The 22,374-nt window shown below is 42.1% G+C and overlaps 1 protein-coding gene across 2 annotated transcripts; it reads right to left on the bottom strand.

Moving 5' to 3' along the window:
* Positions 1–760: 760 nt before the first annotated feature.
* Positions 761–2,486, bottom strand: LOC307126167 (fish-egg lectin-like). 2 transcript variants are annotated; one of them, XM_079816572.1, is made up of 6 exons: positions 2,373–2,440; positions 2,179–2,266; positions 1,855–2,082; positions 1,532–1,740; positions 1,305–1,435; positions 761–1,222 (listed from the first exon to the last, which is right to left on the bottom strand). In XM_079816572.1, the coding sequence occupies exons 2-6, from the start codon at positions 2,234–2,236 to the stop codon at positions 1,081–1,083; spliced, it is 768 nt and encodes a 255-aa protein (XP_079672698.1). In that variant the 5' UTR covers positions 2,237–2,266; positions 2,373–2,440; the 3' UTR covers positions 761–1,080. The 2 variants fall into 2 exon arrangements, with proteins under 2 accessions (XP_079672698.1, XP_079672699.1); XM_079816573.1 differs by having other exon boundaries at positions 915–1,222; positions 2,179–2,486.
* Between the last annotated feature and the right edge of the window lie 19,888 nt (positions 2,487–22,374).

Raw genomic sequence — 22,374 nt, 5'->3', positions numbered from 1 at the left:
TCCTGTTTAACACTGTAAAGCTGCTTTGAAACAATCTACATTGTTAAAAGCGCTATATAAATAAAGTTGACTTGACTTGACTTGTGTGTGATTGATTGATTGATTGATTGATTGATTGATTGATTGATTGATTGATTGATTGATTGATTGATTGATTGATTGATTGATTGATTGATTGATTGATTGATTGTCTGGCAGTCATCTCCAGCTGCATCACTCATCATCCAATCACAATGGGCACAAAGTGTTTAAAGGGATGGTTCACCCAAAAATGAAAATTGTCTCATCATTTGCTCACCCTCAAGTTATTTCAAACCTGTATGAATTTCTTCTGCTGAACACAAAAGAAGATATTTTGAAAAATGTCAGTAACCAAACAGTTGATGGGCCCCATTGACTTCCATAGTATTTTTTTTCCTTCATAATATGGAAGTCAATGCTACCATCAACTGTTTAGCAATCCATATTCTTCAAAATTTAATTATTTTGTGTTCAGCAGAAGAAAGAAATTCATACAGGTTTGAAACAACTTGAGGGCGAGTAAATGATGGCACAATTTTCATTTTGGGGGGAACCATCCCTTTAAGAATGGTTAACTGGATTTTTTTTTTTAACTTAAATATGGGACATAAATACTCTTTACTACTATAAATAATAAACAATCAGTAATGCATCTCCAGAAGTTCCACATAATCCACATATAAATGTAGTCCCTATTCAAAAGGAACAACTTAGTCAACTTAATTTAGACAACTTTTGTAGGTTAACATTGTAAGTGTTTTATTGCAAACAGTTTTTAATTGTTTCTGACAAACTCTCCATGATACATGTCAATCGTTTTTAAAAATGTATTTATTCCAGTGTTCAGTTGATTATGAAGAAAAGTTGATTATGAAGCAGTCCAACTCATTTGTGCAATTTCATTTCAACTTTATTGACACAAAATAACAATGAAAAACAATAAGCATAAAAACAAAACTCAAATTTCATTTGCTAAACAGCAAAGAAAAGAAGCAGAAAGAAAAGTAAGTAAAACAAGCGTTATTTTCAGATTTCAGTGATTAATGTTCAGATGGACATTTAAGTACATCTTCTGATGGATCCATCACTACAGATGACCCACAGCCTCCCCAAATCGAAGGTCACATGTTTGTGGCCAAAGGGACAGGCGATAACCCTTTGCCATCCTGTGCCAGCGGGATTTGATGGAGAGACACTGAGTCTAAAAAAGATAAGAATGTCAGTTTCTAATAACTGAAAATTATTATTGAATTTTAGTGCTTTCAGTGCTATTTCCAGCTCACCTTTGCAACAAAGACCCCTGAGAGTCGACACCATAGACGCTGCCATCAGTTGCTACTTCGACCATAGACAAAGTTCCATTTACAATTTCCGAAAAAGCTGACCCTCCACAGGAGGAAGAACCTGTCACATTCTGAGAAACACAAGATACAAACAACTCACTTGACTAAAACTGTATACTTTTTTCTTTTTGTTCAAGTCCTTCCTTCACTCTGGATTTTACTCTTACCTTTCTGAGGAAGACATTCTCTGTAAAGTTCACTCCCCAACAGCTGTACGGGCCACAGCTGTAGTACTTCAGCCTTCCTGTGAGTTGTGTCCAAGGGGCATTTGCAGATGGCCCATTGCTATTAGTATCTTTACTAATGCAGAAGACGTCATCTATCGGATTAACACCTACAACAATCTCACTTCCGGCATCCATTTGTTTGAAACCTCCTGACAATGAAATAAAGAGATTGAAGAAAAAAGTCAGACAAATTTGAAGAAAATCTGCATTCAGCATCTTGAGATTATTTGTATTTTCTTTATTTCTTCTTCTTTTTTTTTTACCTTGAATCTGCCTGAAGCTTCCACTCTGAAACTTGAAGGCGATGTTCGCTGGACTCACTCCGAACTGTCCAGCAGGTCCAACAGTAAAGTGCTTCAGTAATGCATTTATTCTTGTAAAACCGTTTCCCAGAAATAGGAAGACTTCATTGTCATTGTTTACTCCACCCACTAAGCCTAATCCAGCGTCAATCTGCTTCAGGTTACCAGGAATCACTTCACACTCTAAAGCTATGGAAACATTTGGGTTGGGTTCCTTTGAATTATTCTGCAGATGTTAGTATCATGATATGATATTGAATCTCCAAGCACATATAGATAGTTTACCTAGAGTATAAAGAAACTGGCAGCTGAAGAGTAGCAGGATGCACTGAGAACCTTTCATTGTGCTGCAACACAGAGTATTTGTCTCGTCCTACACATAAACAGAAATCAAATGTTCATGATGTAAAGTCTTATTAAATTCTACATAACATAAAGGAAGAAATAAACCAGCACAATTATTTTGTTATGAAAACAACCTTTTCTTGATAGATGTGTCCGTTGTTTCAGCAGTCCTCTTCGCACAGCTACAATGTTTGGAGATGCTGGTGGATGACTGCTATAGGTTTGCTTTTATAGTTGTAGTTTGTTTCCTGATCAGGCAAGGGGAAAACCCTGATGTAGAGAATTATGCATTGGATCGTGATCTACTGCTGGGAGGAGCAGAATTTGGGCAGAACACTTATGTCACTGGTTCTTAAGAACTTGCAATGTTCATTGACTGAATAACTTTTGTCTCCACACGTGCACACATTATGTCCTCATGCCATTGTCACATTCCTATGATGCAACCTGGTACAAGGTTGTTTAATATAAATGGAATGTAAACCTCATTGAAACCCAAAAAGAAAAGAAAAACCTTGCCTTTGAGGTAAAGTCATTCTGAAATAGTAATGCAATTGAACAAACCAAGGATTTTTAAAGAGTATTGTCATTGTGGATCCCCCTTCACTGTAAGAGAGGAGGATCTCAACCACCCAGCATCCGCACCTGACTTAGCTCACGACCCAGAGCCCATCCAGTCTGAGCAGGTGCAAGAGCTGGCAATAACTTCCGTCCCAGAGGGTGTTTTAGTGGGGTTTGAGGAAAGGATTGGAGCCCCACCCACACCCCTGTCGTTGCTATGATTTACGTGCTATGAGTTGGGTCCCTTATGAATGGTTATTGGATGATCAAGACAATGTAATGTTTCAAGATCTCCAGACCCTGCCGATCCCATCCTGTCTCCTTTGTTGCCACTGGTCCCACTCAGCTCCAAGTCTGTTTTGTCGCCCAGTGCCAAGTCTGTTTTGTCGCCCTGCTCCAAGTCTGTTTTGTCGACCTGTTTCCTTTGTTGCTGATGGTCCCGCCTAGCCTCCCACTCCCTTCTCCTCTATCGACTCCAAACAGATCCTCTGCCTCATCTCCACTGGCTCCCTTAGCCCTTCAGCTACCCCTTCAAAGGCTTCTATCTAATCCACTTTGGGCTTCCCGGTCACCAAGTCCGCTTTGGTGTGTGGATCATCTGGCTCCACCTTAGGCCTCCGAACCTATTACTCCACCTCGGCCCATAGCTCCACCATGTCTCCTTACTCCCTCTGCTCCACTTAGTACAGTGGTCAGTCTGGCTCCACAGGGCTCCCTTGACCCTCTGGCTGCGTCGCTCTGCCTCTACTATGAACTTCCGGGCCTTTGGCTGAGCCTCGTCCCTCCACCCCTTCAGCTTTGGACGAGTCCTCCTTTCCCCTGGCTCCTCTTCAGTCCTCACTAACACCGGCTCCTCCTCAGTCCTCTAGCACCTTGGTTCCACCTCAGCCGCTCTTCACCCTGGCACCACCTTGGCTTCCTGGTCCTCTGGTGTCGCACGGTCTCTCCATTCATTGCAGTGTTAATTTTGTTGACGAATAATTTTTGTCATAATTTTCGTCAACGGCCTTTCTTCACTGACAAAAACGAAACGATAAATGAAAGCTCTAGCGTAAATTCTACCAGGAAGATTCAAAGTTATGTCACTTATCACATTCAGACCTAACCAATCATGTCCTAATTCTCAGAGTATAAAAGATGGTCACTTACACATGTCTGAGTTTGCAGATGCTGACGCCAACATTTACCTCCATCCTCCCCACCACCACCTGGATGGTCCCCGCCTCTACCTCCCAGGGGGTCGGCTGCGCCCCTGCCTTCATCTTCAGGCAGGAAATGCAGAGTCCCTTACCCTCGAGATGAGAGCTAAGGACGGGGCCTACGCCAAAGAACCTCAAATTATAATTCTTGCTGGTCTGTTAATAAACTTGTTACTTTATTGTACTTCATCTGGCCTCCCGAGTCTTTCTGGTAGAACTAAATAAAAAACAACTTTGGATGACAAAAAATATGAGGAAAATCTACTGTCATTGTCATCAACGGATAAAAACGAGACAAAAATGTTAGGGAGGGACGATTATGGAAGAGATCCAGTCAGAACTGATATCTTGTAGATGCACAATTGTAATGTGCGGATCTAACCGCGGGAAAACACGCCGCTGTTGAGCTTCTACAGGCTCACGCGATAGCGCATCAGAGCGGCTCAATCAATGAATAACACACATTTATGCCAGGTTATTGTTTATGAACTAATGCTGAGGAATAATGACAATGTTTACATTACAATGTTTATATGGTAATATGTTTTAGACGGTTGTAACAATGCATATTTTATCTCCCTCATCTGAACTTGAATGAACAGCTGCAACTGCAATAGTAAGGCATTTCAAAATAACAGTCATGTATATTTCGAGCTTGCTTATAATTAAAAGTCACGCATTACATATACGTTTTTGGTTACACAATAAACTTGATTTAATTTCATTTCCATTTAATTCATAGTCATGAGGAAAGACTAAGAACAGTATTTGGCATATTATTCAATAAAGTATCAGAGTTATAATAGGTAACTAAAACCATTAAAACATATTCATTACTTGAAATTAAATAAATGTTAACTGAAATTAAAAAATAAATAAACTTAAACTTATTTGAAGCTTTAGCTTAACCTGATATACTAACTAAAACAGAAGTACAAAATTATAAAAACTATATAGATGTTTAAAAGAAAAGATGTGAATGGAGCTCTCTTTCGTGTATTTTTGCGCTTGAGCAGTCAAAAACACAATTATGTCAAAATGTCAGTTTTGACATGTATTCAGTCGGTTATGTAATGCTTAAATGCTCAATTAATGTATTTCAATTTAACTAAACTCATTCTATTTTTAGTCGACTAAAACTAGACTAAAACTAAAAACAATTCAGATGACTAAAAACTGAATGGCATTTTAAACTTTAAACTAAATAAAAATTTGCTGTCAAAATTAACACTGGTTCATTGGAATCTGCCTGGGTCTCCTCCTCTCCCGACATCACCTCAGTTGGTCGGGCTCACCCTGGTTTCTCATTGTGGATTGTGGATAAATTATCGGTTTCACCTTGGGTCACAATCCTCCTGGCTGTCTTTAGGGTTGCTATTTGCTCCTGTCCTCTTTGCTCCCCCATGGTCACTTACTCCCTCTTAGTCCTAGGACTAAGATTAAGGACTAAAACTAGACTAGATTGGGTGAAAGTGAAAGGAATACAGTAAGTACTTGATGACTTCAGACTGTGAAAGCATACAATTACTTATCAAATTACATTAAAAAAAAACAAAAACAGGTTTTCTTTGGAAACAACAATTACAGAGAACATGTTTCCTTGTAGATAACACTAAACATGCTTCTGATCTGGTCTGTTCAGGTTGGAATTTTTTCTGGTACTCACCTGTTCATTCTGACTTTCAACTCTTTCTTTTCCTCTTTTTCTTAACTAAATCAATTATTTTATTCAGCAAGCATTAAATTGATCAAAAGTGACACTTTTACATTGTAACATGTATCATGGTTTCAACAAAAATATTGAACACCACAAATGTTTCATAATTCATAATAAATTCATAATAAGAATACTTACATAAGAATATGATTTTAATGGTGTACAGTGATTCGTGTAGGCTATAGCATTTGCTCAACACAGATTAAAGATTTGTTTTCCAAACGTCTCTGGTTACGTATGTAACCTATGTTCCCTGAGAACAGGGAACGAGACGCTGCGTCAGCTGACGCTACGGGGAACGCCTCCAGCGTGACAGGTGCCTGAAATCACAATCACAAAACGTCAATCCTATTGACCGGCCTATAACGTCATCAAGGTGCAACCAGGAAGTATATAAGGGCGCCTTGCCAACATGACAGTATCTAAACGTCTGAAGGGACTGTTTGGCAGGCAAGCCTTGAGGCATGGCAAAGCGACGCAGCGTCTCGTTCCCTGTTCTCAGGGAACATAGGTTACATACGTAACCAGAGACGTAACAAAGGGAACTCGCGCTGCGTCAGCTGACGCACCGGGGAACGATATACCAACGCCCCCATGCCGAAAGGAGTGCATGCCCACTGGCAGTGACCACTGTCAGGACAAGCAAATTCAACTGAAATGCCTGAACCACTCCCCTTCTGGTCACATTAGGCTGTCAGTGACAGCGCTCCCTACGGTCAAAGCCCAAGCTATAAACCTGAGAAGGAACCTTCGCATACCATATGAAGTCCTACCCTGGCCGCTCGAAGGCCTGGAACCAGCCCATTCGACAGAAGGGGTTCCTTTAAGGGAACGTGGCAAGGGGACCCGAGGGAACCCGTGCCAGTCACTATTCGGGAAGAATTCACCGAATGCCACCAGGGAGGCCTGACCTAGCGACCTCTGTGTGGGACACGTCAGTTCGGCCAACCCCTGTCTGTTGAAGTACAGAGCCTCTGGTACTTGCCTCCGGAGAGACATCCTGCTAGGGTACTGCAAAAAGGCAGTGTCCTCCACCAGCAGGACCTCAGAGACGGGTTATCCTGGAGAGCAGCGCTCAGCGAAGTGCTTTCTAACCCTTGTTAGCGAGGAGAGTTTGCCGCTCGATCCTAGGATCTATCAAGCACTTATTTTAAAACGTGCTCAGGAGGCCAAACAGGCCTACAGGCTGATCCTAGCTGGGAGGCCTCGAGGGGCCTACAACCGATGGATCAGTGCCAAGCGGCTATAAGCTCACAGAAGACTCTCACTTGAGAGTAGCTCCCAAGCCTGCCTGGTAGGTAACCATGCTGTAGGCGATCTATGAGAGTCCCTTCCTGTAGGGACCGCATAGTAACAGCGTTGTCTCGTCATGCTAGGGTATGAACACCGCCTTCAGGTGCTACCGGCCGAAAAACCGGCGCCTGATAGCAGGTGACCACCAGCTGTCAGCGTAAAGCCAGTTATGTGTTCCCTCCTAGGGAACTCGTCCCCCAGGGAGGCCAAAAGGGGCCTCCACCTGGTAACCTGTGCTGACTGCTCGCGTGTCCAAACCGCGGAGCTCGCCCTCAGGGAGGCCTAGCAGGCCTACCACCTGACCGCAGTCGAGCTAGCCCTCGAGGTAGCAGGGAGAACAGGGACTCGCTCCGTCAGGGAGGCCAAGTGAGGCCTACCACCTGTTAAGTCGTTGGGCGTTCCTCCAGGGAGGCTTAGTTAGGCCTACCACCTGACAATAGGTGCGCTAGAGATAGCTTTTTCACAGTGACTAGACTCATCTAGTGACTGCGAAACCGGAACATGCCCTTAGAGGAGGCCAGGTGAGGCCTACAATCCATTAGCGAATCCCCCAGGGAAGCCTGTGCCGCTCGCTACCTGTTAGCAACCCCTGCTACCACGTGTCACCGAAACTGGGGACCGGGGAACGATCTCAGGGAGGCCCGGTGCCTACGACCTGATGGCAGAATGTGCTAGCCTCCAGGGACCTCGGCCACCTGGAGCCCGGGAACACCTCCTCAGAGGAGGTCAAGTGAGCCTGCTTATCCCACAGCAGGCCCTTAGGGAGGCCTGGTAACGCCTTCCACCTACAAGCAGCTCGTGCCAGCCGTCGAGGGACTGACGCCTCGGGCACGCCCCCTCGGGGGAGACTGAGTGTGGCCCGCTATTCACAGCAAGCTCTCAGGGGGGCCTGGAGGGGCCTACCACCTGAGCCAAGGTGACCCAAAAACAGGAGCCTACCCCTCAGGGAGGCCTGGCAGGGCCTACCTCCAAATAGGAGGTATGCAGGTTCTATGAACCCTGCCGTGGACAGAAGACTGGCTGCTGCACCCAGGCTGACGGTAGCTGTCTGCTGCTGAAGAAGAACTGGACATCCAGATATCACCTGGGGACTCATCCCCAAGGAGGCCAAAGAGGCCTACTAGTTGACAAGATTGTCGCTGAAGTTTGACGTTGATGGATAGTCGCAACGCCGAGACTCCCTCCTGGAGTCTGCTGCCCAGACTGCCCAAGCTGGCTACTCACAACCAGCTGGCCTTCACACGCCCGCACCTGGGGCTGGCTCCATCCCAGAGGCTAAAGGGCCTCCGCGATAGCGCAGTCTCACAGGGCAGTGCCTACAGACATGAACGTAATCACATTGCCAACAGCAGTGCACTCAGCAAACAAATGCTTAGGAACCCTCTAAAGCGAGGGGAGTACAACTTACGTCACCTGCTTCAGGGCGGCCGCCTTACTTTCTCATACAGCGGTCTGCCATTCGTGCAAGGAAGTCAGCCATTGGTAATGCTCGGGCCTCAGGGGAGCATTCGATCAAACTGCCATGCAGAAGGTTGCGATGTTCAGCTCGACCCGAGCCCTAAAGAAGGTGGAGCAGAGGACATAGAGCAGAGGGTAAAAAACATCATACAAATATGTAACCCACCGGCCGTACCATCCTCCATCCTCCTTAGCAAAGCCTAGGCCAAGTGGTGCGGTGCTAAACCTGCACTAGATCTACCCAGGGCTCAGGAAAGAAATATTATCACCCCTACAAAACAACGGGGCCCCGAAACCCATCTAAAAGATCTCACAGATCTCACTACAGCTCACGCATTAGTGCTTAACCCGGTCGTAATGCTACTTTATACTTAAAGCTAGGAAAACAAACAACTTGCCCCCGCGCGCCACAAGCCCGCGAGCAAGAGCGGCAAATACAAACACTCATGTAAGTGAGAGAGATAACACGGAGAGGCGGTAGATCTCTACTAGCTAAAGTATAGCATTATGCACAAACATATAATGTTGCAAAGAAGATCGTTATTAGCTTACTCACGGGGAGCTGCAGGCCCTGCGATGTCCAGCGATGTTCCATAATCCCCCGAGCCCTCTCAGGAGAGCGAAAAATGGAGTCCTGAAAACATAGTAACAAATGTTTCACCCTTCTCGAGGGGGACTCACCACTCGCTCCTCTCGGCGCTTCAAACCAGCCATCAAGCTAGTATACGACCACCATCCTGAGGGGGGCGCTTTCACCAAACAAACCAGGCGGGCCGTCAGAATCGTAAATTTTCTGCTCATCATTGGCCCACCGGCCTGATGTGAAGCGCCCAGGGGAAAGCACAGGAGGAAGGGAAAAAAGGCAGCGCTCATCTACGCGCTCTAGGAGGCGGAGTCCGCTGCCTGCGTTGGTTCCGGTTACCAGCACCGGCTTCCTTCCTCTTTTTGTTGCGGGTGTCCCGCCTTCTCTGCGCACCAGTCCTCCACGGAGGGGGCGCTCGAGAGGCGACGCTGGTTCACTGGTCCCGTCTCCAGTCCTCAGACCGTGACGGGCACCCGACTGCCTGGGCGCGGTCCCGGACCTCAGCGGGATGCACGTTCTAAATGCAGCCGAGCACGCCTTCGCATAAGGCTTCTTCCATCCCTTCGAGATCTGCTGATGGAGATCTGGAAGAAATGGAAGACTCCCGGGAGCTGGGCGGTCATGAGCGGAGAGAAACCGGTCATCCAAACGATTCGGACGCACGACCTCTCTCCTCGCGCGCTGCCACGGCAGCTGCAGTCTACCTGCAGCGTGCTCCATGACTTCCACCAGCTCCCCGTACATGGGACAGGATGGATGCGAGGTTTCAGCCTCAGCTGACTCACCAACCTCTTCATCCATCCTTTGCTCGGTAGGAAGAGCCGCAGACGAGGAGGAGGAGCCCAGATCCCGCTCCTCCTCCGATGTCTGCCCCTCGTGATCTGGATCGTCATCTGCGAGCACTACACCAGTCTCCAGACGACGAGCCAGATCCATCTGGGAACCCCAGGACTTCAGACACCGCTCAGCCTCAGCTCGAGCGGGGCCGTCCCCAGATGCTGAACTCTCTCCCCTCGAGAAGAGAGCCAGACGAGAGCGGAGCGTTTTCAGGGGAAAACGCTCGCAGTTTGCACAGGAAGCTCCCTCGAGAACTTCCCGTGCATGCTCCTCACCCAGACAGTAGACACAGAGTGTGTGTGTATCCTCAGGTGTAAGATACCTGGTACACGGGTCCACACATCTGCGGAAGTGGCGTTGCTTCTGAGCACACTTCATTCTCTCGGTTGCAAAACACTTTCTTTGACGCTTCACGTGAGATAGGCAAAACAGTCCCTGAAGACGAAAAGATACTGTCATGTTGGCAAGGCGCCCTTATATACTTCCTGGTTGCACCTTGATGACGTCATAGGCTGTCGCCGGTCAATAGGATTGACGTTTTGTGATTGTGATTTCAGGCACCTGTCACGCTGGATGCGTTCCCCGTAGCGTCAGCTGACGCAGTGCGAGTTCCCTTTCGAAAGGGAACTCAATGTTTTGCAACATACTAGCAAAATCAATAGCATGGAGAATTGTCATTTGAGTGAGATATTTGTTATTTACAGTACAAAATCTTAATGTGTAACTGATCAGATGCTCAACCAACATGTTTTAAAATGAAAATTTCTTATTCAATCTTTTTGACATGAAATGTTATTTTGTCCATATCTGACGTCTATACACTGTAAAAAAAAAATCAGGTCTCCAATTGAAAATTTTCTAGTGACTGATCACATCTAAATTTTTCAGTTGGCCAAATTGAATTTCTGGAAAAAATTCAATTGAATTGAAATTCAATTTGGCCAACTAAAAAATTTAGATGTGATCAGTCACTAGAAAATTTTCAATTGGAGACCTGATTTTTTTTTTTTTACAGTGTATCTGATTCAACAAAAAAAAAAAAAGACTATTTGTCAGCTAAACTATTTGTCAGCTAAACTTTGTAACAAGACTCCAACATACTGCCATCAGTATTTACTTCCTGTAAACTGTTCAGCTATGTCTGCCACCTCAACAGCCATTGCCTGGCACACTCTGCAAAAAACAATATGAAAACGTGTGAAGTAAACACGTGAAAAACAAAATGTAATTACGTAATCATCAAACTGTCCATGTTTCTTCAAGACTCTTGAATATGACACCAAACAAGCTAAGTGGCATTTGTGTGTCAGGACTGGTTCTCGTAAAATCATGTTTATTTCTTGTACTGTACTGTAACACAAAAAGTATCTGTCAACAGTTTGTTTGTTTGTTTTTTGTTTTGTTTTTAATGCAGAATCAATATTGATCATCTGGTCTAAACCTTTAACTGTAAAGTGTTTGTATTTGAGAACAGAATTGTTCGGCACAATTTTCATTTTAAGTGTAATGACAGATTTTCAACCAGCTTTGTATTGCTACATTGTACAATGTTTAGTTCTCCCTACCTGGACTGCGAAATTCATGTTTATTTGTCAGCAAAAGTCAGCCGGATGATGCTAAATGCCCCCAAAGTTTGCTAAGATATATTTACTACTAAAGCAAGGTGGTATGACTCTGGTTAAGCATATCCATTATTGGTGTTGAACTTTTCGTACCTATTTGGCAAAAGGGAAGGAAACAGCCTCTTTGTTTCTCTCTAGCCAGGTTGCACCAATTTAAAAAAAAACTTAATCGGTCAATATGCCTTTTGTGTAGTCAGTCTGCTGAAGTTTCAGAAGCATGCTTTTCTTTTCTGAAAACATGTCCATGCTAAAATAATCTCATTCATGAACCTCACAGATAGAAAAATCAATAAGTTCTACAGAACTGACAGAACATGCCTCAAACATTGCCCCAAAAAATATTTGTACACCTTTTTCACACAAATTAAATTAATAAAATTAAAGTAAATGCTATACAGTATAAAATCTGCAACGCAGAAAGAGTGATTTATTGATGCCATTTCCTCATACACAAGTAGGCTGCATGGTAGATATACATATATATATATATATATATATATTAATGTAATAATTTCACAGTTAATCTCCAAATGAATGTAGAAACAACATAAAGACAGAATATTTTAAATACATATATTTAAATACTTTTAATGGCATCTTTTTATGAATGAAGGCATCACCGATACTGATGTCTCTATGAAATAACATTTGATTAGGATTCAAAATAACAACTTTTAATTTAAGTGAACTTAAAAACAACCCTCACATAAACCATTATAAATGTACCTGTGCCCTTCCTACCTGTATAACAAGTAGGAAATATACAGAAATTTCATAAAGTAATCGAACAGTTTGCACTGCATAAATTATATATAGATTAATCTTTATTAAAGCTACAAAAAAGTGAAAGGAATACAGTAAGTACTTGATGACTGCAGATTGTGAAAGCATACAATTAATTATTAAATTACATAAATATTATGAAAACAAAACCGGTTTAGAAGATTCTTTGGAAACAACAATGTTTCCTTGTGTTTTTAATTAACACTAAACATGCGTCTGATCTGGTCTGTTCAGGTTGGATTTTTTTCTGGTACTCACCTGCTCATTCCAACTGCCTTAGACTGTCAACTATTTATTTTTCTCTTTTTCTTAAGGAACTCAATTATTTTATTTAGCAAGCATTAAATTGATCAAAAGTGACACTTTTACATTCTAACATGTATCATGGTTTCAACAAAAATATTGAACACCACAACTGTTTTCTAAATTCATAATATGAATATTTACACAAGAATATGATTTTAATGGTGTACAGTCATTCATGTATAGCATTTGCAAACCACAGATTAAAGATTTGTTTTCCAAACTCAATGTTTTGCAATATGCTAGCAAAATCAATAGCAGTTCGAGTGAGATATGTTTATTTACAGTACAAAACGTACTCGGTTACTAACGTAACCTCGGTTCGCTTAGATACGGAACAAGTACTGCGTAGTTTGTCTTATTAATATAAATAGATATAATATAATATAATATAAAAGACGTTAGGGAAAACTCGATTCTCGATTCTTCTCCGATTCTGAAGCCTTACAATCACGCAGTGAAACTGCACATTGGTTCATAAAGTTAAAGAAAACGAACCAATGACGGTGTGGTGTGAGCGAGCCCACTCGAGCCCGCCGAAAGGGGTGAAGACTCGGGCTATAAAAGTGGCTTTTTCACCATGGCAAATCGATTGGTTTCAACTCAAGCGACGCAAGAGGCGTCTTCGCGCATAGCATGGCAAATTACGCAGTACTCGTTCTGTATTTAAGGGAACCGAGGTTACGTTAGTAACCGAGTATACGTTCCCTTGCGATACTACACAAGTACTGTGTCGTTCGTCTTATTAATATAAAAAAGACAAGCCGCTACGGGTATAATACAATCACTCCGTGCTAGGTAAGATGATGACTAAATAAAGTGAGAAGCACTTAACAAAGGGCTCCAAGACTCTCAAGTACAAGTCATCCACCAGAACCCCATTACTAGGGCCTCCAGGGGCCTAGTTTATGTATATACAGTATATGAGGCAGACAGTAGTTACTCCCAGACTAAGCCGGGGATATAACAAAAAAGCATGTGAGTGCAGTAGGTTTAAGCAGAAGGGACCTGCAATTGAAGCGCAGGGACTCTAGATTATAAAATCTAACAAATGTGGACGGTGAGGCCCAGCCGGCCGCCACACAGAAGTCATCAATGGAAACACCAGATAACCACATCCACGAGGAGGCCATGTGCTCTGACTCCCAAGGGACATTGAAGGCCCAAGGAGGAGTTTGCGAGAGCTATGGCATCTACTATCCATCTAGATAGTCTAGGCTTTGTGACCAGAAGACCTTTCGTGCGGCCACCAAAGCAGACAAAGAGTTGCTCCGCCTGACGAAAAGAGGCGGAGTGATCAATGTACGTCCTCAGGGCTCTGACAGGACAGAGAAGGTTCAACTCCTGTTAGGGATGTGTTGACAGGTATGCATAGAACACATGACAAGGGAGCACATGGCAGGATCACATGACTAGAACAAGGGAATCACATGACAACAGGAACCATGGCAGTGAACATAAAATAAGAACCTGAAACAAAACTATACATTATAGACCCCCGTGGATGCGTGTGTGGCCCAAACACACATAATAGCTGTGGCCATAATGGTCAGTGCTGCACACTCTGGTGTGGCAGCCATCTTGAGACTCTAGCGTGGTGGCCATCTTGGCTGGAGACTCTGGCGTGGTGGCCATCTTGGCTGGAGACTCAGCCAAGGCATGAGGTAAACAGTCTCTGGCTTTGTAGGCATGACGTGAACAGGTTCTGGATTGGAGGGTACACTGAAAAAAGTCTAACATTGCTGTTGTTCGTTTAATGTGTATTTTCTCATTGAAATAGCTTAAAATTATTAGTTTTTTTCATTTAAAGTAAACGTTTTAGTTTATATATATGGTTAAATCCATTTTTTTTACATTGATGCAATATAAATTGGCAGCGGGACATTAAACTGAATTTATTAATTTGATCAGAGCATTTTTATTAGATTAAGCATGATTTGCACATGCACATTGTTTGAGGTGGAAATCCCGCTCTCTGACCTGACCTGTTTAAATAAAGGATTTAAAAAAAAACGTCCATCACAGTTGAACTGTCTGAAGAACGCACACACAATCTGTTGAGTGGCGGCCGTGAAGTACACTTCAACAGACCCCTCCAGCCAGGCTGACAGAAGAACTACGAGCAACATTGATACTGGTAAGGTAAACTTTGTCTACCATTAAAGTTTTTTTTCCAAGTATACCTGACTGGCCCTGACTCATTTACATTAGCCGCCCTTTGGTCGTGGGCGAGTAGACGTTGATGCTATCACAGGTCGCTCGCTAGTTAACTGGCTAATAAATGCAAACTATCATTTCTAAATGCATTTTGCGGGGGCATTGACGTTAGCTAAAGTTACCACGTGTAAGTGTAGTTAACGTTACAGCTAATGGTATGTTCGTGAATTCAAATGCATTTGTTCTGCTGAATGTTTTTAATAGTTAACAGTGGCGCGAAGAACCTACAGAATGTTTTTGTCGAGATTACTGTCTTTTAAGAGCTCTGTGGGTCTATTTTAAATCTAGTAAGTGAATATATCAGTATCATATGAAACTAAACGACATTAGGCATCAATTAGTAACAACCATGACATGTTGGCTAGATTTTTTGACACTTGAAATGTGGTAACGTTAACCCCCAGGTTCAAGAGGCAAACATGACTGATGTTTAGGGTAAACGTCTATTAAGCACACTACTATCTTTGAGGTCAGATTATATATATATATATATATATATATATATATATATATATATATATATATATATATATATATATATATATATATATATATATATATATATATATATAAATATTATATATCATCCTAATTGATGTCTTAACCAATTGATGTGTTTGTTACTATATGCCTCTTGTAATTTCAAGCTAATCACACCATTGCACACTGAGATATGGGTATCCATGTGTTCACAGTCGGGCGGCCATTTTGAAAGCTGTCTGAAAACTTTCACCAAAAGAGTAGCCCCTTAAATGTTCTTTTTTTTAAAGGGGGGGGGGAACACTCAGTTTCAGTCAGTCTCATGTCAATCTTGAGTACCTATAGAGTAGCACTGCATCCTGCATATCTCCGAAAAGTCTTTTTTTTATTATAATTATAAAAGAAAGATGCGCTGTTCCGAGTCTTTCCAGAAAAAGCCGTGCGGCTGGGGGCGTATTGTGTGGGCGGAGCTAAAGAATGTCGAGCGCGCGCCGCTGTTAGTGTTGAGTGCGTCTGAAAGCTGCGTCATCCCTAAAAGCGGGGAAAAACTTTATTCAACATAAAAAATGGCTTTTAATCAGATACAGCCATACATCTATGATCCGGAATCAGACCCAGAGGCTGAAGTTGAACAGGAGCAGCAGCAAAAACGACTAGAGCAGGACGTCGACTATGTGGTATAAGTTACACTAACTATATAATATGTTTAGCGGCTTGTGTTATTTAGAACACCATGTCAAGCGCGAGTGTTACAATGTGTGTGTGTGTGTGTGTGTGTGTGTATGTGTGTGTGTGTTTACGCGTGGTTTGTGAAGACATGATTTGTAGTAAGCGGACTGGTTTTGCGCGTCAGGCTAGTGTTTACATAGAAAGACATGGAATAGTAGCGCATTTGAATGAAGAACCGCGCTTATTTAGTTCAACATATTTCCCCATTCTTTGTGTATTGTTGTTTGGAGTGCTTTTACAATACACAAACATACACATATAGTGGCCAGCTAAACAAATGTACACACACTATACATCGCATGCTCCATTGATCAATACGTGATCATGTTTGGGCTAACGTTACTTGATGGGCATAGGCAAAAACAGACATTTGAAGCAGTCAAACCTGCGGTTCCAACGTTGGGACCTTTATCGTTGGGACCGCTCCATCCTTCAGTATTAGGCGATCTGAAAATCCGGCGTCGAACTGGGCCTTGTTTATAAAACAATCGGCACCGAAATGCAGGGAACAGACATAAATATTTGCGCAACTCAGTTGTTGATCCGGAAAAGCAAATTCCATCTGTACGAGCCAGCGCTCTGATGGGCGTTGCCTATTGCTTTCACGCTCTCTCTCTCTCTCGCGCGCGCTCTTCCGGTAGAATTGTCCGTACGGCCCATACAAGGAAATTCCGCCCTGTTGACGTCAAGCGGACCCATGATCGAAAAAAACTTTCCGAAACTTATGACTAACAGGAAGTACTAATTTTGGCAAAGAAATACTCCCATTAAACGTCCACCTTAGCTTATGAAACGGTGTCCATGTTTAGCATGGGAATCCAAGTCTTTAACAGTGCCAAAAGATCAGTATGCATGAAACAGCATTTCACCCCCCCTTTAATATATAGATGTTTAACGATGATGTTCTGTGGTTTTACACGGTTGTAATTTTAAAGAACTATTGTAAGGTGAGCTTAAAGGGTTAGTTCACCCAAACATGAAAATTCTGTCATTAATTACTTACCCTCATGTTGTTCGACACCCGTAAGACCTCCGTTCATCTTCAGAACACAAATGAAGATATTTTTGTTGAAATCCGATGGCTCAGAAAGGCCTCCATTGGCCTCAATGTACTTTGCACTCTCAAGACCCATAAAAGGCACTAAAGATGTCGTTACAAAGTCCATCTCACTACAGTGGTTCTACAATAACTTTATGAAGCGACGAGAATAGTTTTTGTGTGCAAAAAAAACTAAATAATGACTTTTATAGTGATGACCGATTTCAAAACACTGCATCATGAAGCTTCGAAGCGTTATGAATCAGCGAGTTGATTCAGCAGTTCGGATCGCGCGTCAAATCGCCAAACTGCTGAAATCACGTGACTTTGGCGATCCGAACCGCTGATTCGATATACTGGATCATGAAGCTCCGGAGCGTGTCGAATCAGTGTTTTGAAATCGGTCCTCACTATGTAAGTTATTTAGTTTTTTTTGCGCACAAAAACTATTCTCGTCACTTCATAACATTTTTTGCAGAACCACTGTAGTGAGATGGACTTTGTAACGACGTCTTTAGTAGCTTTTATGGGTCTTGTGTGTGCAAAGTACGTTGAGGCCAATGGAGGCTTTTCTGAGACCTCGGATTTCAACAAAAATATCTTCATTCGTATTCCGAAGATGAACGAAGGTTTTACAGGTGTCGAACAACATGAGGGTAAGTAATTAATGACAGAGTTTTCATTTTTGGGTGAACTAACCCTTTAAAGGGTGCAATACTATGAAAATCACAGCTTCATTGTGACATCAATAAGAAAGTATATTTTCAATAATAGCGGTCTATATTAAAATATGTATGAACTTAATAAATGACCTAGATTATTTATTGAGCAAAATTGTCCTTTTAAATTGAATTTATTAATAATTATTAATTTAAAAAAGGTTTGCTGTTCCACTAAAGCTCAGTGTGCTCCCTTTAAGCTCACCCACATTGAATGTCTATATAAATACTTCATAAACAGACTTTAAATATTAACTGACGGTTGTCACTTCAAGTTTACCTTTATAAAAAAAAAATTAAATGTTGTTTAAAATAAGCAAGAATTTTCCCAACATATTGTGAGCTTAATGGCAACAGGGGTGTAAAGAGTACAAACATGTACCCATTAAAGGTGAACTATGTAGGATTTTTGCAGTAAAATATCCAGAAACCACTAGGCCAGTGTTATATATTTTGTTCAGTTGAGTACTTAGAATATCCCAAATGTTTCCAACTATTTGTAAATCGTGAGAAAATTGCTATTTTAACCAAGGAACCGGGACGTGTGAGCTATGCGTGTGAGGGAGTCGCCTGTCGATTGCGTCATATCTGCGTCACCCTCGGTTTCCGGTTTTATTCAGTGAAACACTTTACTCTCACTGCATTGTGAACAAGTGTCATAGCAGCCGCCGAGCGAACGTCATAACTTCCTTTTCAACACACTCAGATATATCTAATACGATAAACAGAGTTGCGTTACCTCAAACTCATGAGTGGAAAAGAGGAAGTGGCGCCGGCAACCGTGTCATAATAAAAGTCCCGCCAGCGACTATGCCATAATAACAGTCCCGCTCTTCAATCGCTCCTGCGGCCTTGCTCAGCTCCACAACACTCGGTCCTGCTCTGCTTCAGACTACAGTAATGTTAATAATCGCATCCATGAACGTGATTTCTGCCCGAGTCCTATCCTGACTGTTTCCCACCGGCTGTGAGGTGAAGACCACATGTCCCAAGATTCTGCGCTCAAACGTGCCGTCAACAAACTACGCCTTTGTTTTGAACAGGCGACATCTAGTGGACGGAAACGTTACATAGTGCAGCTTTAAGCACAGCCAGACCTTTTGCATTTAATGATGTATATCTTAATTTAAATGCTTTTGTCATTTAAAATAAAATAAAATATTATTGTGTGAGAGAGAAATCTTTTTTTATCATAACTTCTTGTACTCAAACCAAATGTACTCACCCCTGTGCACTAAAATGTCTCAATGTAGATTTCGGTGAGCTTAATAGGTACGTTTACCCTTCTGCTATCAATAGTACGGACGTGGTGGAGGAATTATTTTAGAATGGTAGAATTATATTTTATTTTTATTTTTCAAATATTTTGCGTTCCCTCGCAAAACTTTTGCAAAGTTATTTGCGTTCTCCCAAAATTCTCCCATCCTAAAAAAATTTCCACCACTACGTCCCTTTAGGGGCTCTGTACAATAGCATAAGGTAATATGTGATCTTTTATTTACACTCTTAATTATCTTGTTCAGTATTTATCAGCCATAATATTACAAGGCTCAGCTATTTCTAGCTGTTAATGTTAGTTTTCTACACTGTTAACAGCATTTACATGTGGTAGAAATGTACCAAAATGTTAGCCAGCTTTCCTAAAATCATAAAGTATATATCTATTTATGTTAAATGTTGGGTATTCTTAATTTGTGCATGATGCTAGTAGTTAACACACTTTGATGGCTAACAGCTAAAACTTAATCATGTTTTCTCTTCCAACTTCAGGGAAGCAGCCACCAATCAGTTGTGTTCCTGCTGTGCAACTTATTTGGAAGCTCCTGCCAGTGATCATTTATTGTGGTAAGTTCTATTTACAATGTCATGAGGGCATTTGTGAAAATTAGGCATCCTAAAGTGTAGAATTCTCTCATCACACACACACACACACACACACACACACACACACACACACACACACACACACACACACACACACACACACACACACACACACACACACACACACACACACACAACAAAACGTAAATAAAACACAACGTAAAATCCAGGCCTGGTCCTCTCTCGTCCTTCACTGTCGTCGCTCCTCCTTTTATGCTCCCGTCACTCATCCGTGAGAGATCCGAGATCTCACGTTGCTCTCGCTCGTCACATGCATTGTCAAGTTTTGAAAGTTTAGGGTGCATAAGTGCTTGGCACATTATGATCTAACATGAAATTCTGAAACTATAACGTACTTATTTTCTCTTTATTTTTTATGCAGGAAATTGAGTTTGAAGAACTGGAGCAGACAACCATGGCAATCTTTATCACTGGGAAAGAGGATCCTCTCCATCCACCCAAAGACATTAAAATTGTCATCGAAGGAACAGAGGTCCTGAAATAGTTGCCCTCGGTAGCAACCGCTTTTGCCATGGTCTTTGGGCTCATATACAGACTAAACCTAAAATATCCGAAAAGGCTGCAGTCCACCTTTGAATTTGTGCAAAAGTTCCTGATGGAGCTTGATGGAAAAAAGATGACCCCAAAAGTCACTAGACTGACCACCCAGCTGTACAGCACAGAGTATAGGCAGAGCTGAATTGCACAGACTTGCTTGATTTTATTTTCTATTTGTGGTTCAATTTTATAGTGTTTTTACAGCCAAGACTTTGGATCCTTTTTATTAAAGGTTGCACTTACAAGGCTGCATTTTTACAGCAGCATTTACAAATGTGGCTGCACAAGTTCGATGGCTACCAGCCTCAAAGGCTGAAGTAGGCAGAGTGTCTCCACTGTTCACTGTCTGAGGAGCAGTTCCAGGATTTGTGTCTGGTGTTCAGCTGAAAGAGACTGTTGTTCATCATTTACATTTGTATATAAACCGGTATACAATACTGTCATAACGTTTAATTGTATTTTAGGATGTTTTATGGTGAAATGTGTCCTGTCAGGACAAACCATCCTAATTTAATATTACTGTGGTGTCATCAAGTGATGATTTGATCATTTTGTGACATTTGTGGGCTCAAAGTATTTGTGATGCAGACTGTTGATCTTCATACATTTGAAACAGATTTTCAATGTTGTCAGTTTATTGAACAATAAATATGAATGTGTTCTAAAGGAAAGTGTTCTGATAGTCATTGATCAAAATGTATTCAAAGTTTTTTTTTAATTACATTTTTTTTTTTTTTTTTTTGTCAAAATGACAATTTTTGAATTGAGACAACCTAAAATAATTAATTTACTGACCTATAAATATTAGTCTATTTTAACTAAAAATAATTAGTTTGGTCCAACCTAAAATAATTAATTTACTTTAACCTATACATTTTAGTTTTGGTCGTTTGTTGTAATTTAAAATAATTATTTTGAATTTGTTTGTTCCAACCTAAAATAAATCGTTTGATCAACCTTTAAAAAGTGGTTGCATGGATTTAAACTTTTCAGGTTAAACTAAATTAAATGATTTACTTTGAGTCAATGGCAAATATTTCGTGTGATCGATTACTTCATTTTTTTTTACGTTGATCCAAGGTTTTTATTTTTTCAGTGTATTGTAGGATTGTGGGCTCCAAGTCCGCAAAGCCCAAAGTATGTGGTCCGCAAAGCCCAAAGTTTGTGGGCCGCACAACAAAAGTGTATGATCGATATATTGGCCCAATGACCAGAGGATTTTCCCTCCAGGAAGCCTTGAGCAGGTAGGTTAATTTACACCCGAAAAAAAATGTCTTTCAAAGCAACATCGTTGAAGTTCACATGGTTGGAAAGTTCAAGAAATGTATCAACATAGTCCTCTATAGACCTATTACCTTGAAGCAGACAAAGAAGAGCAACTTCTGGGTTTATGCTGGCGGTCTAGTATTCTGTAATGAGTCCATTGCAGGCAAGTTGATAGAACCCAAGTGCAGAGCAAACATAAAACAAACAAAGACTTGGCTTGGCTAACATGGCTTGAGAAACTTGGACTTGCCAACAATGGTTACAAGGACAATACTAGACCAAGATGAGTACTTATGCTGCGTTCCAGGCAGGTTTTTGAGCCCGTAAGTTACGACTTCAAACCACGACTCATGACTTTAGCGTACGGGGCTTATGCTCATTTACAATCGTTTCTATCGCCAAAGGTGCTTACTCCTTGCTCATCTGAGGGAAACGGAGGAGAAAAAAGCGGCGCATATGGCAAAAGAAAATGTTATACCTTTTATTTTACGTTATTTGTATATTTGTTTCATAAACTCCGCATCTGTAGGGGCTGCCATTGTTGTTTCACGGTTACCAGCACCGGCTTCCTTCCTCTTTTTGTTGCGGGTGTCCCGCCTTCTCTGCGCACCAGTCCTCCACGGAGGGTGCGCTCGAGAGGCGACGCTGGTTCACTGGTCCCGTCTCCAGTCCTCAGACCGTGACGGGCACCCGACTGCCTGGGCGCGGTCCCGGACCTCAGCGGGATGCACGTTCTAAATGCAGCCGAGCACGCCTTCGCATAAGGCTTCTTCCATCCCTTCGAGATCTGCTGATGGAGATCTGGAAGAAATGGAAGACTCCCGGGAGCTGGGCGGTCATGAGCGGAGAGAAACCGGTCATCCAAACGATTCGGACGCACGACCTCTC

This window comes from Gobio gobio, assembly GCF_949357685.1.
Source record: "Gobio gobio genome assembly, chromosome: 5".
Lineage (NCBI taxonomy): Eukaryota > Metazoa > Chordata > Actinopteri > Cypriniformes > Gobionidae > Gobio > Gobio gobio.
The sequence above is the reverse complement of the archived record's forward strand: the minus strand, read 5'-3'. Positions and strand labels throughout refer to the sequence as shown.

Coding starts and splice junctions, on each gene's coding strand:
- LOC307126167 (XM_079816573.1), bottom strand. CDS start 2,236: ATGAAAGGTTCTCAGTGCATCCTGCTACTCTTCAGCTGCCAGTTTCTT. Junction 2,083..2,178: donor CCAGTTTCTTTATACTCTAG/GTAAACTATCTA, acceptor ATGTTTCCATAG/CTTTAGAGTGTGAAGTGATT. Junction 1,436..1,531: donor AGAATGTCTTCCTCAGAAAG/GTAAGAGTAAAA, acceptor TGTGTTTCTCAG/AATGTGACAGGTTCTTCCTC.